The sequence below is a fragment of the Somniosus microcephalus genome, chromosome 3, assembly GCF_052327205.1.
Source record: "Somniosus microcephalus isolate GS21.2 chromosome 3, FLI_Smic_1.0, whole genome shotgun sequence".
Taxonomy (NCBI): domain Eukaryota; kingdom Metazoa; phylum Chordata; class Chondrichthyes; order Squaliformes; family Somniosidae; genus Somniosus; species Somniosus microcephalus.
In genome coordinates, this window is record NC_140989.1 from 281,319,385 (window position 1) to 281,337,701 (window position 18,317).

The following is an 18,317-nucleotide window of genomic DNA, read 5'->3' on the forward strand; positions in this document are numbered from 1 at the left end:
TGAGATGATCTCTCAAGGCATCATGTTACAGAACTTCCCCTTCTTTCCCCTGCAGTCCAAGCTGGCGACGATGCGGAAGGAGCAGCGTCGAACCGGTGGCGGACCTCCACAAGTGGTCACTCTCACGGATCTCGAGGAGTGCACCAGATTCTTGGAGGACGTCTGTCTGGTCCTGTTACCACTGCAGCTGCCGACCCCATTCTCGACAGCGAGGGTAAGGCTCTCACCTTTTGCAACTGTCTCCTTCCACTTGGTCCCCCTGCCAGCATGCTTCCTCAGTGTGCCGCAATCTGCCATGCCTTTCCGCCAACCTGTCCTTTTGCTAAAGCCACTCTTCCACCTCCCTGCTTTCAGATGATGCATCACCAACTGGGGCTCCACACCCTGAAGCTGCCAGTGCCAGTGCCTCCGGAGGTGAGGATCAGGAGGAAGCCAGACCATCCGCTCCAATCTCAGAGGAGCATACACATGTACAGATTGGGGATAGTAGTTCCCTGGAGGGGAGGGGGGGGGGGGGGCTCTGATGATCAGGCAGTTGCCGGACCAAGCGGCATGCAGTAACGCAAGGGGGGTAGGCAAGTTCGGCCACCGTCTCCCCGGAGGGCAAGGCAGGTAGTGATGACTGCTGCACAGAGTGCAGAGGAGGTGCGTCGCCTGGCTGAAATGAGCACCCAGGCCCGGCTCAGGCACACTGAGCTGATGGCTGCAGTGGGGAGGATGCCTCAGTCAATAGATACACTGGCAAAGAGTGTGTTGGACTTCGGGGCAACAATGGAGAGGACTCTCCAGGGCTTTGGGGCAACAATGGACAGGACTCTCCAGGGCTTCGGGGCAACAATGGACAGGACTCTCCAGGGCTTCGGGGCAACAATGGAGAGGTCTGTCGAGGGCTTTGGACCAACAATGGAGAGGACTGTCCAGGGCTTCGAGGCCGCTATGGAAAGGACTGTTCAGGGCTTCGGACAATCCCTGGAAAGGTCTGTCCAGGGCTTGTCTGAGGCAGTGGAGCGGTCAGCACCGGCCTTGTCCGAAGCAATGGAAAGAACTGTCCAGGGCTTCTCCGAAGCACTGGCACCTGGCTCACAGGTCCTCACTGCTGCCACGCAGTCACTTGCCGGCCTCGTCCACACCCAGATTGAGGCAACGTGAACTCTCACTGCAGCCACCCTATCTGCATCAGCTAGGATCACCCCGGGCCCTTCCAGTCCCATACAAGGCCAGGAATCAGTGGCGCATGCGATTGTGGCGGATGAGCCGAGCCGGTCCCCTCAGAGAGCCAGTGTGTCATCTGACAATGGTGCAGGTGTCCTCTCTCGGCAGATGACCATTCCACATGCCAGCGCTGGCACGTCTGCAGTGCAGCTGCCACCACCTGCAGTGCACACTGCTTCCAGCCATGCTCAGATCAAGCATCCTGCGTCCGCACCCGCCAAGCCCAGAGGTCGGCCAGGCCGTCCCTCAGGGGCTTCTGCGCTTCCAGACAGTCGGCAGGCGTCCCCCAGCCTTCACCCCGCCACTGGGGTTCAATTACGTAGGAGCAGCAGGGAGGGAAGGGGCCGAGCGCGAAAGAGAAGTCGTTCTCCATCAAGGGGCCAGCGGTAGAGGGAGGTCCTGAGACGTTTCTTTGGCCAAACTCAAGGAGACCCTCACCTGTTGGAATTGTTGGAAATAGTTTGTTCAGTTTGGCGGCTTTGCCGAAGAGTTTACTGTATTTTGTTTGTTATGGTTTCTGTTGACATGACGTTGTTTTGCTGTAATGAAAGACTTTTGTGACAATAAAGAGAAGTTTAAATGTGCTATGGTGTATGTGAATAATTACAGTGATGCTGGCCTTCAGATGCTTTCAAACATCCAAGTGCGCAGCAGTTAAGACACTCATCATTCCGCTAGAGGGGCCTCGAGACGACTCCTCATGAGCCAGTGACGGATGGCCCTTCCACTTTCAGGAGCCCTTCCATCTTCCTCCTCCTGCTCCTCCTCCTCCTCGTCCGCATGCTCCTCCTCCTCCTCCTCCTCCGCCTGCTTCTCCAGGGTCAGAGGGAAGGTGATGAATTGAGGCCTTCGCCTATAAAGGGCAGCTGTAACTTGCCGGATGCAGCAGTGGACTGCAACCTGAGAGATATTCGCGATGTCCCCAATGGCTCACTGAAAGGATCCGTTGCCATAAAAATTGAGGCCAACAGTCAGTTTAGAGGCCACCGACAGAGAGGTCATGCACCGTTGACGCGGCTGCAGATCCTCAGTAAGCAGGTGGCACAGCTCAGTAACAACGTCCATCCCGATTCAGAGCCTTCGCACACACTGCTCCTCCGACATGTTAAGGTATGACCCCTAAAGACCCTCGCAGCATACCCTCAGATTGGGCAAACTCCATTGCCCCTCCTCCTTCTGGCCAATCCCGGCCCTCTCTCCCGCCGTCTTTCTGCCCCTTCATAGTGTTCGGCCAGGAGCCCGACGCCCTCCAAAGCATCTCCCATTCCGATGCAGGTCTAGTGGTCCAACTGCTCCGGACAGGTTTGAGGGTCCCAAGTACTCTAATGCTAAAATCCAAAAACTCTGCTCCACAGTAGCTCCCCAACTCTCTCCACCAATGATCGCAATGAACAGGCCAAGTGGCTGAAGCTTCTATACTAGAGCTGTCCCCTTTAAATAGCGCCCCCCCGACTCCGAGAAGGGCCTGCTAACGCTCCTTCGAACTGTCACTAATAGCGCTAGGCGTTAAGGCTCCGGGCGCCACCCAATATCCACTCAGGCGCCCCTAAAAGGCGTTGCACCATGAAATGACGTCATTATGTGCTTGCGCGCGCAGGCGTTAAATGTATAGTCAATATGGGAGTTGTCGCTATCTTCATTGCGCCCGCCCCAACATTAGGTAACGCCCCAATTCTCGGTCTCTTTAGGCGCTAACCGCTGGCGCAAACAACCGAATTTCTAGGCCATAGAGTCATAACGGCACAGGAGGCCGCCATTTGGCCCATCGAGTCCGTGCCGGCTCTCTGTAGAGCAATCCAGTCAGTCCCATTCCCCCGCTCTATCCCCGTAGCCCTGCAAGTTTATTTCCCTCAAGTGCCTATCCGGTCTCCCCTTGAAAACATTGTGTGCCTCCACTTCCACCACTTCCGCCGGCAGCAGATCCCAGGTACTCACCACTCGCTGCGTAAAAAAGTTTTTCCTCACATCCCCCCTGTATCTCTTGCCCAAAACCTTAAATCTGTGTCCCCTAGTCCTTGTACCATCAACTAGTGGGAACAGCCTTTCCCCGTCTAGCCTATCCAAAACCGTCATAATCCTGTACACCTCTATCAAATCACCCCTCAACCTCCTTTGCTCTAATGAAAACAAATCCAGTTTCTCCAACCTGTCCTTGTAGCGAAGATTCCCCATCCCCGGAACCATTCTAGTAAATCTCCTCTGCACCCTCTCAAGGGCCTTTACAACCTTCTTGGCGTGTGGTGACCAGAACTGGAAGCAGTACTCCAGCTGTGGCCTAACCACTGCTTTATAAAGGTTCAGCATAACTTCTCTACTTTTGTGCTCAATACCTCTATTAACCACTCTCTCAATATGTCCTGCCACCTTCAGGGACCTATGCACATTAACTCCCAGGTCCCTCTGTCCCTGAACACTCTTTAAAACTGTGCCATTAAGTGTATATTGTCTCTCCTTGTTCCTTCTGCCAAAATGCATCACCTCACACTTCTCTGTATTAAATTCCATCTTCCACTTGTCTGCCCATTCTGCTAGCCTTTCTATGTCCTGTTGCAGTCGATTGGTACCAGACCCCCAAGTTTGGTGTCACCAGCAAATTTAGAAATTCTACTCTGTATTCCAATATCCAGGTCATTTATATATATCAAAAAAAGCAGTGGCTCCAGCACTGACCCTTGGGGAACACCACTAGCTACCATCCTCCAGTCTGAAAAACAGCCATTTACCATAACTCGCTTTTTTCTGTCCTTAAGCCAATTTCTTATCCAAGCTGCCACTGACCCAACTACTCCATGAGCCTCAATTTTGTTAACCAGCCTTCTATGGTTCTTGTATTTTCTGTAATTCGCCTGCAAATGTGTTCCTCTATCTCCTTCTCACTATTTGGTGGCCTATAGTATACACCCAATAGCATAATAGCGCCTCTATTGTTCCTTAATTCTAACCAAATAGATTCTGTCTTTGACTCCTCACATACATCATCCCTCTTCCATGCTATAATAGTTCCTTTGATCAATATTGCCACTCCCCTCCTTTTTGTCCTTCCGTGTCTTTCCTGAATACCTTGTAGCCAGGAACATTGGGCCGTAATTTGCGGCCACTACGGGCGTGTACGCGCCTAAGGGCCGCACAAGTTCCAGATTTTTGTGCGGAAAGCGCATGCGCGAAAAAATCTGGAACTTGCGTTCTGTCAAGAATCTTGTTGATAGATCCAATTCATCCCTGGGAAAAGGGCATCGCGGGTGGAGAGTTGGGCTATTTGCCCAACTTCTGCCCAGCAAATGTCCGTGAAATTCTTATGCCTGGTAAAAGCAGGCGTAAGGCCTGCTTTTACCAGCGTAAGAATTGGAAATTTTTTAAAAAAAATTTAAAATCATTTATTCATTAAAAAACCTGTGCAATAAGATAAGTTTATTTTTAGCTCCTTTACCTCATTAAAATTTATTTTTCAAAAAATTAAATTTTTGTTTTAAATATTTAATTAAATGGCATTTTAAATTTTAAATATGTAATATAAAAAAATAATTATTTGATGTGTACATGTATTTTTTGGGGTATTCCCATTCATGCTTATGGGATTTCTGTACATACGGAATCCCATGAATGGGGATTCCCTTCTTTTATTGGTTGGGCCGGCCCACGTGATCCTGGGGTGCTTGTGAACTGCATGCGCCCCTGGAATACGAGGGCCTCTGCCCGCGCGTACCCGGATAGGCCCAGGGCCATGAGTCTCTGGACCTCCCGGACCACCAGGTTCGCGGGCATTTTATTTGCAGATCGGAGGCATTTCCCCATGGGAAGCCTCCGACCGCAAATTCAGGGCCATTAAGTTCCCAATCCTCCCCTTCTTTGAGCCAGGTCTCTGTTATTGTCACTATATCAAAATTTGTACTGAAGCTGCCCAAACTCATTTACTGCATGTCACATGTCTATCAGAGAGATTTTCAGCAATTTGCCTGACCTGGATTCTAAGCCGGATGAACAGAAAGTGTGCTAATTACTGCTCTAAGCGTTCTGTAGGTGTATGAAATAAAAGTTTTACATGTGGTTGCAGTTTAAGAAATGCCAAATGTAGTACTATTGTTAAGGCATGTGAGTTCATACCGCAACTACACACTGCACTTAGTGTCCCATATCTGGCCTGTTATAAATACTGTGGCCCAGGTGTTATTCAACAAATTTTGTGCCTCCACTCTACAAACCAGAGCCATGATATAAATCTTTATTAGTAATAATAGAATACTAAGTTATGTAATGATACAAGACATTACAGGGGTAATTTTGAAAGCTCGAATGCCAGTGCAGAACTTGTGCTCGCATCTACCAAGTTTCCACACTGACTACAAAGCCTCCCACTTACCCCCTAAATTTCTAATGATATGCATCCACATCAGACAGAAATTTTAAATTTAAGAAAATTTAAAGCTAGTCTACTCCTGATAATTCAAAGTTGTTTTTGCATTAAAAAATTAGATAATCCAATAAGTTGAATTCAGCAACAGAAATAACACAGGAATTTAGTGCTTAAAAATTGTAACTATCACATAATTTGAATTAAGTGACTTCAAATTGAGTAGACTGCATCGCACTATTATTACCTGTGGATTGTGAAGATCATAGGTTCGTAACTTCATCCTGTATATAATGAGCTCAGGAAAAGTTCATTTTTTTACCCAACTAGAGCAGATTCCTCTTAAATTGTATAATTTATTTGTTACTGAGATCTAAAGCTATAATTATTTCTTCTGGTTGCCTTTTGATATAGGTAGACATTTTATCTATAATCCAGGTTTTTGGATCCTCCACATATATCTTTCAGACAAATTAGTTGATCTCATTACTCATGGCCATTTAAAAAAAAGTTCTCTCTCTTCCAGTATCTGCTTCTCCCACTCAGTAATTCATTACCTCCCTCTCTGTTTTTCTTTCACTGTGAGTTTTTCTCTTCCGAATCCTATTTTTGTTCTTTCCCTCTCCCCATTTCTATATTTTTCTTGTTTCCTCTGCCACCTCTCCACCCTCTTTATTTGCTATTCTCTCTGTTAACCTCTCACATATGTTCCTCAACTAATTGACTCAATTGAAAGGGCCAAGCAAAATATGGATTAATGTGTAGTGGGTCAGAAGTGAGTGCCAGGGCTAGGCAGTCTGAAACCATCCTTTAGCTGCTGAAAGATGTCTGGGTGATAAGAGGAAAACTTGCCCACTCCTGGGCTGGCAAGGAATTGAGGGACTGGGGATGAAAAGTAGTATTAATGGAGGCTCGTTTAAAAATAAAATATCCAATTCCCTCCTCCAGTAACGGGAACCTCTCTATCTTCCAGCAATAGTGTGTTTCCCTCTATTCACTCCCTTCTGCAACAAGGTCTGTGTTATGTTTCAGGATTATTTGATCATTTTGCCACAAAAAGGATTTGTAACAGTTACATTCAAATGTTGGGTTTTTAAAGAAAAGTGTATTCACAGAAGTTTTTTTTTAAGAAGCATGGAGACATAAAGTTGTTAAAATACGAATGAGTTTCTCTAAAAAACAATAAGCAATTCATTAGGCTGTCTTGGTAACTGATGAACATCTCATACACATTGCGTTGCAAAGCACTTGGTAGGGATTGTCTGGCACAGGCCCTTCCCTCTGGAGCGAACACAGGGAGGTAAAATAGGGACAGAAGCACACACTGAGAGTTGGGTTTTTAAGAAGAAAGTTTTCACCCAGAGTCAGAAGGATAGGATGCAGGAGGCTGGTTTGATTTCATTGAGTTTAATTCAAGCTGACCTGGGCATGCATCACATGTTCATTATTTTGCATTATCATATGAGGGCAAGTTGTCCTGATTGAATTAAGTGAGTCCAATCATAGGTGTTTCTCTATATGTTCACATGTTGTCTGAGAAATCAAACAACTTAACATTTCGTTCTGGCCTTATCTCACTAAAATGTAACAGGCCACCTCCTGAAAGACTGCAGAAACACACTTCAGGGCACATATGAAAGACATGATATCCAGTTTGTATGTCAAAGGAGACATGTTACATTCTCTGAGTTATACTACCATAGAAGTAGATATTGGCAGTATGTGTGAATTTTGGAACGTGGAATCCACTTTTGGCAGAGTCTGATGCCACTAAACCCGAGAAGGTACCTATGGCGGACACAAATTAATAATGGTTTGTATCTCCTCCTCTCTCTCCCCCCTCAATAAGCATTCTGTTCCATTCTCTTCACTCCCCCAATGAACGTGGTGACTCACCCACTATCACTTTCCCCAATCAGCAGGACTTCTCTGTCTTTCCCGAATAGGGTCATTCTCTTTCTTCCCCTTATATGTTCTCTCTCTCTCCTCAACAAAGCATCTCTTCTCCCTCTCACACATTCCCCGAGGAAGCTGTCTTTTGTCCCTCCAGAGGATCTCCGCTAATCCCTTTCTCTTCCTACCCCTACCCCTACCGATTGTATTTTTTCCTGTTTCCTTATAAGAACAACATGCTGTCACTTAAAAGGGATTTTATTTTGGTTCCAGCTGACACAGGGACTCCTGAAAATGGCAGTAACCTGTGGCAGGAAACTCAAGACCCCCTCCTGAAAATTAAAAAATGGGCATCGAGAAGCACCTGCAAAATAAGTTGTCTCAGTATGGTTTTACTTACTTATGTTGTGACAGTAGTACACTTTACTACATAAAATGCTGTGTCCCTCAGTTTAACCATTAAAGGATACTTTTTTGAATCAGCATAGACTTGGAGAACAACTCGCTCAGGTGGTTCCTCCTCTGAAAAGCTCCAGAGTCTTTCCTTTGCGACAGCAGCCTCAACAGCAGTTGCCAACTGTAGCAGAAAAGTTAGAAACAATTATACTACTTAGCTAAAATGAACATTCACCTTTTAAATACTTAGGGGGAAAAATTCAGTTGGTTGCGCCACCTTAAGAGGGCGCTAAGTGGGGCGCAAACTAACTAGCGCCCGGGCACGGCACTGCCCACGCCTCCCGCCAAATTCAGCGGGAGGTTAGTGGTGGCGCTAACCGTTAGCGCTGCGCCACTGGCGATGACGTCATTGGTGTGCGCAGCGCCCCACTCACGATCTTCAGGAGCGCCCCCTGATTTACCGCCGGACACTATGTCCGACAGGGTCAGGGTGGCGTACCTGCGGCCGGGGAGGCGCAAATTAAAGGCGAGGTGCGGGGCGGCCATTTTTGTTGTTGGCCGCCTGCCAGCACCTGCCTGCGCTCCTGTCCCCGGCCTCCGGAACCCCACCCCCCCCACCGCGGAGTGCCGGCTGCGCTCCAAGAGCCCGGCACATTCTCTTGGGTGCCGGGCTCTTTTGCCTGCACTCCCGATCCCCGGGGACCCAGATCGCGCTGCACAAGGCCCCTCCCCTTTAAGAAGGGGAGGAAGGCCTGCAATACCGCAGCGTGTGGCGCTGCGGCACGTAGCGCCATGATGTTCACTTGCAGCGCCCCAAGAGGGAGGCGGGGCGCCTCCAGTAGCGCCCTGCTTCCCTTTGGGGCACAACCGACCAATTTCCGACGCGGGGGTGCTAATTTTTCCAGGGCACTACTTTTAGCGCCCCGGCGAAGTTAGCGCCCCAAACGGGGCTCTACTGAATTTCTCCCCCTTAGTTTGTAACTGATCATTTAAGGTCATTAACAAAGAGGTATGGATTTGTGGAACATTAGTGGTTTTGCTGATGTTATAAAATTTTGTATGTTGATGAGAACAACCACATCACTACAGTGTGGAACTGATTGCATCTGAATTGCCAGCCATGGTTACCCACATAACAACAGTTAACTGCACTTCAAAGTAATTCATTGGCTGTGAAGTGTTTTAGGATAGACTGACAGACATGCTGTAGTGCAATGCAAATGTTAGTTCTTTCTTTCAACAAGGAATAATACGGTGGGTTGCATGATGGACCACAGAATGCTAGAGTATAAACCTGCACATCAGTAAAGGATTGCTGCATGGTAATACATTTAGGTGGTAGAGGTCACCTCCATAGGTCATATTTATCAGACTATTACACAATGTTCTGTTTATACCACAGGTTGTTCCCAATGTTTAAAATCTAATTTTTTTTTCTGGATTAGAAATAGATGAAATGTTTCCTATGGAAGATGGAATACTATGATCTTTTTTATTTGTAAAAATACAAATAAATATAAATAAAAATCGGAGGCCTATTACTCCAGATTTTTCTGTGGATTTCCATTTCAGTTGCTCAACAACACATATTTATATAGCACTTTTCAGTTAAAAGAATATCTCAGAATGATTTAGAGAGGACAGATATTATGCAGGAAGTGAATCAATTTAACAACAACAACTTGTATTTATATAGCACCTTTAATGTGGTAAAATGTCCCAAGGCGCCGCACAGGAGTATTATAAGACAACAATTTGACACCGAACCACATAAGGAGAAATTAGGGCAGATGACCAAAAACTTGGTCAAAGAGATAGGTTTTAAGGAGCGTCTTAAAGGAGTAAAGAGAGGTAGAGAGCTGGAGAGGTATAGGGAGGGAATTCCAGAGCTTAGGGCCTAGGCAACAGAAGGCAGATAGGGAGACTAAAGGTCTGGCCAATAAGACACATTTTTAGGTAGAGTAGTTTTGGAAGAAAATTCCAGAGGGATGGAGCATGATGGCTCAAAGATCAGCAGAAGGTGGGGAACAAGCAGTATTCCTGGAGCAGATGGTATGGACAGATGTCTGACTGGTAAAGATTACTCAAATAAGATGGGATGAGGCACTGGATGCATTTGAAAATGAGGATGAGGATCTTGAAATTGATTCACTAGGGCACAGGGATCCAGCAATGCTTGCTTACCTTCAGCGACTGGTGCACAAGAACACCCAGGTCTCTTTGCACTTCCCCTTCTCCCAATCTATTGCCATTCAAATAATAATCTGCCTTCCTGTTTTTGCTACCAAAGTGGATAACCTCACATTTATCCACATTATAGTGCATTTGCCATGTTTCTGCCCAATCGCCCAACCTGTCCAAATCGTACTGGAGTTTCACGACATCCTCCTCACAGCTTACCCTCCCACCCAGCTTTGTGTCGTCTGCAAATTTGGAGATATTACATCCAATTCCCTCGTCCAGATCATTAATATATATTGTGAACAGCTGGGGTCCTAGGACCGATCCTTGCGGTACCCCACTAGTCACTGCCTGCCACTCGGAAAACGACCCGTTTATTCCAACTCTTTGCTTTCTGTCCGCCAACCAGTTCTCTATCCAAGTCAATACCTTGCCCCCAATCCCATGTGCCTTAATTTTGCACGCTAATCTCTTATGTGGGACCTTATCGAAAGCCTTCTGAAAGTCCAAATACAGCACATCCACTGGTTCTCCCTTATCTATTTTACCAGTTACATCCTCAAAAAATTCCAGTAGATTAGTCAAGCATGATTTACCTTTTGTAAATCCATGTTGACTTTGTCCGATCCTGTCACTGCTTACCAAGTGCTCTGCTATTACATCTTTTATAATAGATTCTAGCATTTTCCCCACTACCGATGTCAGGCTTACCGGTCTATAATTCCCCGCTTTTTCTCTACCACCTTTTATGAATAGTGGGGTAACATTAGCTACCCTCCAATCCATGGGTACTGTTCCAGTGTCTATCAAGTTCTGGAAGATGACCAGCAATGCATCTACTATTTCTAGGGCCACTTCCTTAAGTACCCTGGGATGTAGATTATCAGGCCCTGGGGATTTATCGGCCTTCAGTCCCATCAATTTTCCTAACACCATTTCCCTACAAATACTGATTTCTTTCAGTTCCACCCTTTCATCAGACCTATGTTCCCCGGCATCTCTGGGAGGTTATTTGTGTCCTCCTTTGTGAAGACAGAACCAAAGTATGAATTTAGTTGGTCTGCCATTTCTTTGTTTCCCATTATAAATTCCCCTGATTCTGACTGCAAGGGACCTACGCTTGACTTCACCAATCTTTTTCTCTTCACATATCTATAAAAGCTTTTACAGAAGAGTGGAAGCCAGTAAGAAGAGCGTTAAAGAAGTTGATCCTCAAGGTGATGATGCTGTTCGTGAGATTTCAGCAACAATGCGGGGGGGGGGGGTGGTGGTAGGGGTGCGGGGGGAAATGGTGACCTTGATGACAGACTATATGCTGTGCTGAAAACTTACTTCAGGGTCAAACGAACAGCAAGATTGCACTCCACCTAGTCCAGACTGAGTGGGCAGCCAGGAAAGTTGTTGGGTTAAAGCTAAAGGCACGTAAGTGCTGGCCAAAAAGAAAAACGTCAACTTTGCCCACATTGAGCTGTCGGAAATTTCAACTCATTCAGGACTTGATCTTGGGTAGGCAGTCCAATAGTACAGCAACAGTCTAGAATCAACATTTGTGGCAGAGTTAGGTGTCACTGGCATACCTGTGAAAGGTGACTCTATACTGGTAGATTTTGTTGCCACGTGATAGTTTGCCAATTATGGATGGGGTGAACCAAGAATGGATCCCTGGGACACTACTGAGGCAGCCATGTGAGTGTGAGAGGAAATACTGTTTGAGAAGATGAGGTGAAGACATTGAAACTACATGAGTGCAATGCCTCCTAGGTCAACTGTAAGGCGAGTGGGTGGAGAAAAATGGATTCATAAATAGTGTCAAAGAGGCAGAAAGGTCATACAGGATGTCAATTTGAATTTGATCAGATTGATCTTGGAAGCTAGATACGTTAGTCGATGTCAACATAACGAATGCAGCAGAAGAGAAGCTCTTGGCATCAAAAGAAAATGCATTCTCCTTATGCTACAAGTTCTACCCTGACAACGCTAATGTGCCTGTATACATACTTACAAGTGCATTGGAGTGCATATAGAAGTCAACTCATTTTCATCCACCCTACACAGCGCCATCATAAGAGTGCAAACGACCACTCAGCCATCAACTTTGCCCCTCTAGTACTCCAACTGCATTATGAACTCCTCTGATATGTAACTCAACTAACTTCCCCAGTAGGTTATTCCACTTATGAGCATACATTTTTTCTAAGATCTTCAAATTTAATTTTCAGTAATTTAAACTTATGGCCTCTTGTTTTACTGGCCTAATTTACCTTGAAGTAAAAATCTGCGTTCAGTTTATCTATGTAATTTGAGTGCCGAGCTGATCGCACGGGATCGCAACTGCCTTGGTGGTCCAGGTAGGTACCTTTTATATTGCAGAGCCTGCAGCGATGGCCCTTTCAGAAGGCATTCGATAAGGTGCCACACAAGAGGTTATTAAACAAAATTAGGGCTCATGGGATTGGGGGTAATATACTAGCATGCATTCAGGCTTGGTTAACAGACAAAAAACAGAGAGTAGGAATAAACGGGTCATTTTCGGGTTGGCAGGCTGAAACTAGTGGGTACCGCAAGGATCAGTGCTTGGGCCTCAGCTATTCACAATCTACATCAATGATTTGGATGAGGGGACCAAATGTAATATATCCAAATTTACTGATGATACAAAGCTGGGTCGGAATGTAAGTTGTGAGGAGGATGCAAGGAGGCTTCAAGGGGATATAGACAGGCTAAGTAAGTGGGCAAGGACATGGCAAATGGAATATAATGTGGAGAAATGTGAAGTTATCCACTTTGGTAGGAAAAATAGAAAAGCAGAGCATTTTTTAAATGGCAAGAGATTAGGAAATGTTGGTGTTCAGAGGGACCTGGGTGTCCTTGTACACGAATCACTGAAAGTTAACATGCAGGTACAGCAAGCAAATGGTATGTTGGCCTTTATTACAAGAGGATTTGAATATAAGAGTAAAGGCGTCTTACTGCAATTATATAGGGCCCTGGTGAGACCATACCCTGGAGTACTGTGTACAGTTTTGGTCTCCTTACCTAAGGAAGGATATACTTGCCATAGAGGGCGTGCAACGAAGGTTCACCAGACTGGTTCCTGGGATGGGGGGATTGTCCTATGAGGACAGATTGGAGTAGACTAGGCCTATATTCTCTAGAGTTTAGAAGAATGAGAGTTGATCTCACTGAAACATACAAACCATACAGGACTTGACAGGGTAGATGCAGGGAGGATGTTTCCCCTGGCTGGGGAGTCTAGAAACAGGGGTTACAGTCTCAGAATAAGGGGTCGGCCATTTAGGACTGAGATGAGGAGAAATTTCTTCACTCAAAGGGTGGTGAATCTTTGGAGTTCTCTACCCCAGAGGGCTGAGGAGGCTCAGTCGTTGAGTATATTCAAGACAGAGATCAACAGGTCCTTGAATATTAAGGGAATCAAGGGATATCGGGATAGTTCAGGAAAGTGGAGATGAGGTAAAACATCAGCCATGATCTTACTGAATGGCGAAGCAGGCTCAAAGGGCCAAATGGCCTACTTCTGCTCTAATTTCTTATGCTCTTTTGTTCCCTTTAAGGGAGGGAAGGAGCCTTTGAACGCGGTAGCACTGCACAGCCCAGTGTGCAGCGCTGCTGAAGTCTCCACCCCGCCTGCTGTCAATTGCGCTCCAAGAAGGAAGTGGAGCGCTTTAGCGCTCCACTTCCTTCTTGGAGTGCAAACGGCGAATTTTTCAAAAGTTTGAAATCGTTAGCGCCTGGCGCTAACTTTTCAAACTTTTAAAAGTTAATTCCCCCAAATACTTCAATAGTGAATTTCTCCTCCTTGGTGTCTTATGTTCAAGCTGCCCATTTACATCAGTATACCCTCACTTATTATATCCTGTAGTGATCATCTATTTCACTTCTCTGCTGGATTTTGGTAGGAAGCTAGCAAAAGACAACTGCAACCTTTCTAATCTGTGATTTAAGACATATTCCTTGATACCTAGCAGTATTCAGTTGCTTTCCTTCAGTAATTTTCTCATTATCCCTGAACTAATTTGCCTACTTAATTATGTTATTTCTTAATTTCACAGTCATGGGTATAAACATCACATATTATAATCTAATCTATTCTATCACTAATTCTTGCTTAAGCCTATATTGTGGTTAAAAACAAGAGAAAGTCCTGTTCTTCCTCCTTATCTTTTTATGTTCCAACTACAGGAAACTTTGTTATATCCGGCACCGACGGGACTGAGCTGTTGCTGATCTATCAAAACTGCCGGACATACCAGCGTTAATGTTGAAGCATACGGAGGTTTTCATCTCCGTATCTGACAACAAACACTGTTGCTTAGCAACAGCTTCTAAACAGTCGGCCCGTACCTTAGATGCACCTCTGTAGCTTAGCAACAGCTTCAGAGAGACTTTACAGACTTTGACTGTTGGAAAAAAAAACTAACAAAACGGCTCCTGATTTCTGCCAGTAGATCGAGGTTTCTGGACATACAACCTCCGGATAAACCAAAGTTTCCTGTACCTGATCCTGTGAAATGTCTCATCATTGTTGCCTTGACAACCTGTCTGCACTGAATGTCTGAGTTTCTAACTTAGGCTAACTCCACTTTCACATAATGCATAATACAGGAAACTTTCGTTTATCCGGAGGTTAAATGTCCGGAAAGCTCTATCTGCCGGCAAAATTCAGGAGTCGGTTCAGATAATTTTTTTTCTTTTCGTTGCTTCTTTTCTCCAGTCCTGGCTCTGCAAGCGTCTCTGTAGCTAAGCAACAGCTTCAGCTAGATGCTTGCAAGCTGCCCCGACTGTTTTGAAGCTGTTGCTAAGCAACAGGGTTTGTTGCTTCACACGGAGCTCTGAGCTCCGTATGTTTTAACATTAGCGCTGGTTTCTACGGCAGTTTTGAACTAACGGCACCAGCTCGGTCCCGTCGGTGCCGGATACCAGAAAGTTTCCTGTATATCAACTATTTTATGTCACTGTATGTTAGCTATTTTTATGTTAATATTCATAAACCCTACAGGAGTTATATGCCAGCACACAAAATCAAAAACGCCTTAGAAAGACTGAATCTGGGTCATTCTAACCTATCTCTGTAGTATATAGAAGATACCGAAAAGAAGAATTTTTATAACAATATTTCCCTAAATATGCTAAACACTTTTTATATATCCAGGCAATACTGCAGTTGAAAACTTTGTCATGAACACTTGTTCCCTTCGATCTACATTCCATAATATAGAAAGCACATACAAGCTTCTAATGATAGCAAAACAAAATGGCTACGGCCCTTGTACTCACTTTCCAAAAAATATCCTGAGCTTCCTCTTTTGACATTTTTGGAGGTCTGATAAGAAACACTCCAAGTACCAATATCCCTCCTGGCAACATCCTGGAAATCTGGAGTACATGGGGAACAATTGGATAATGTATATTTATATATATATTCTATATTTATCAGTAAATCAAATATGTAAATAAAAGCAAAAAACAAAATCCTGAAAACAATGAAGGTACCATGTCCTAATTTAAATCAGAATAAAACTTGTGATTTTTTGAGTAAACTGAAAAATGGTGATAGTCTAGCATGCCTTGTTAAAATTATGAAAATATAGCAGCCCTGAGGTTTAGTGGCATTTCACTTTTTTATAGTGAGAATATATCACCTTTTGGTAATCTGGCTACCTGGTTCCCACAAATAGTTTAAATGCATTCTGAAAAATGTTTCACTATTCATTTTATTTTTCAGTCTGAGCTTCTAAAGTCCCAAATTGAAAAAAAAATGAAAACATGACATTCACCATGATATATGATTAAGTTTATCCGCTGACTTGTCTTGTCTTTTAATGCTTTAATTAAACTTTTCACTTGAAGACCTCAGCCTCTCCCAAAAGCCTAGGCTTGGACTTGTTATTCTTGACTAAAGCTGTGACCCTGAGCTGAATTTGGCGCATGCAGTGCATATTTCCCAAAATGCATCACTACAATCAATCAGCTGTCCTGATGGAAGAGTCTAGTAGCTTCTGCTCAAATATGCTTCAAAATGATGTGAAGAAAACTAGAGGACACATTTTAAAATCCATAATCAGGTAAAATTTATATTAAAAAAAGACTATGTGCATGTGAGTGAGATAAACGACTGATTGTACACCTGTTGTTGCTTTTGTTGTGTCCAATAAACTGCTGAAAGTGCATTAAGTTAAGAAAGACAATGACCTGGAATTTGCTGCAATGGCAACAAGAGCCATAAGTTAGACCATTGTGCTCATTATCTTCTAGTGGCAAATTTATGGCAAAATTTGCTGGAGAATTGATTAGAATACGTAACAGCAAGCATAACAGCGAATCAGAAGTGGCACGGCCAATGGATAGTCCCAGTAATTGAATTATAGTTAAAAGATTTAATAGCACGGGTATGAGAACTTTCAAAACATGAAAGTGAAATTAGTTTTTGGGCAAAGAAAAATCTAACAGCAAAAGGCTTGAAAAAAATTAGCCAGGTACCTGATCCTGGCTTAAAAAATGCTGATTAAATGTGAACTGTTTATATCTTTAATGAAGAGTAAAAATATAGTTTCCCTTTGGTTTCAGACATGTAATTAGCAACTGTATAAAAGGTTGAGGCTTGTGCTAAAATTGATCTGCTGCCATTTAGTCCTGGCTTGCTCATATATTTTGTGAACTTTGGACTGGAAAATTCTTTTCTGTTCCTATAGTGAGTCGTCATACTATAGAAATAACAGGTTGGAATAGTCGCAAAGTATCCCTAACATCTCCTTAAAACCCACAAAACTGACATCCCTTTAGGAACATAGGAACAGGAGTACGCCATTCAGCCCCTCGAGCCTGTTCCGCCATTTCATTAGATCATGCCTGATCTTTAAATCCATAATGCTGATGTATTCTTGAACCAAACACTGAATTAAAATACAGGCAAATTAATGAACAGGTCTTCGAGGTTAAGCTTTATTTTTGCGTTGCCTCTCGTCTCTGGGTCAAACATAATTGCACCTTCTGCATTGTTGCCATATTTTATGTTCTTATATTACTTAAATAAAAACATAACATACCTGATTGTAAAAAGGGTCATTAGTGAACAGAGTACTGTTTTATTTTAAAATGGAAAACTTATTTTAAAATGGAAAACTAATTGATTCATTCAGTTGATTCTAGAAAGCGTTATATGTAATTAAAGTTTAAACTCACAGTGGAATGAAAATAATAGAGATGAAATAGCAATAGATGTTTAAATTAGAAAGCCCACCAGCACCATTCTTTAACGGTCTAAGTGGCCGTGGTAATTGCAGGTGTTAGTTCAGCAAACTTGTGATCACCACTGATTTTAAAGGGGGGGGCGGAGCTATGAACATTTGCTGTTCCAACCTTTTTGGCAGGGTAAACAGCAGAGCGGCACATAATTTGCAGGAAATTATGGCGCTGCGTAATAGTGGAGTGAGCCACTTACACCATACTTTCCTGGGAATTTTGTGCCATTAGAATGGTGTGTGTCTTCAGCAAGTTTTGTGCCAATGTTATCCTCAATGTAATTGAGTTAATCTTTAATATATTAAAGACGGTGAGTGGTTTCAAGATTCTAATGGTATTGTAGAGTTCGGCCTTAGACCTCCACCATTACAGCTGTACGTGACTTGGCCATAAATCCCCCCTCCCCCTCAAACACTGAGCAACACTTAGGCTAACACAACGCCCCACATGGAAATTTTTGGCCTCCCACTACTGGCAAGATTTCAGCCCCTCCCCTCATTAATGAGCAAGATTTCTTCTACTCACTGCTAATCCCATTCCAAACCAATCCCCCAGTGGCTGCGGTTGCCCTTCACAGGCTACCTCTACCCGGCTTTATTTCCACTTTTACAGTAACGCCCCCCCTCCTCCCCCCACCTGCATTTTCCATCCACAGCACCCCCTTGAATGGGTTATATTTCTCCTTCCCCAATTCCTCAATTCCCTACCCCCACTAATCTAAATTCCTCTCAATACTCCCTTCCTCTCCCTCTCCAATCCTCTCCCACTGCTCCTCCTGTTCCCCCCACCACCTCTCATCCTCTCCCCCTTCTAATTGCCTCACCCACCCCCTTTCCTCTCCCCTACATTAGATCTGTTATCCTCTAGTCTCTAACTCTGCTTTGCTTAAAAAAATTAATTGGTCTTTCCTACCCATATGTAACACCCAGAGACATCAAATAGTATATTATAAAATAGTACGTGGTCTCAAAATTCTAATGGTATCACACCTGTAGATGGCATTGTGAGCGCAATGTTACATGACTCA

At 44.3% G+C, this 18,317-nt stretch overlaps 1 protein-coding gene across 7 annotated transcripts in view; it reads right to left on the minus strand.

Annotated features, from left to right (window-relative positions):
• LOC147122003 (protein odr-4 homolog) overlaps nt 1-18,317 on the minus strand; it is a 440,279-nt gene that overhangs the window by 375,063 nt on the left and 46,899 nt on the right. For 6 of the 7 annotated variants that reach the window (XM_085982624.1, XM_085982628.1, XM_085982625.1 and 3 more), the window contains 3 exons: nt 15,326-15,424; nt 7,924-8,030; nt 5,808-5,844 (listed from right to left, as the gene is read on the minus strand). In XM_085982624.1, the coding sequence (XP_085838750.1) occupies nt 5,808-5,844; nt 7,924-8,030; nt 15,326-15,424 (243 nt within the window). The remainder of the gene's footprint in view (nt 1-5,807; nt 5,845-7,923; nt 8,031-15,325; nt 15,425-18,317) is intronic. The other variant, XM_085982626.1, reaches the window with a different exon arrangement.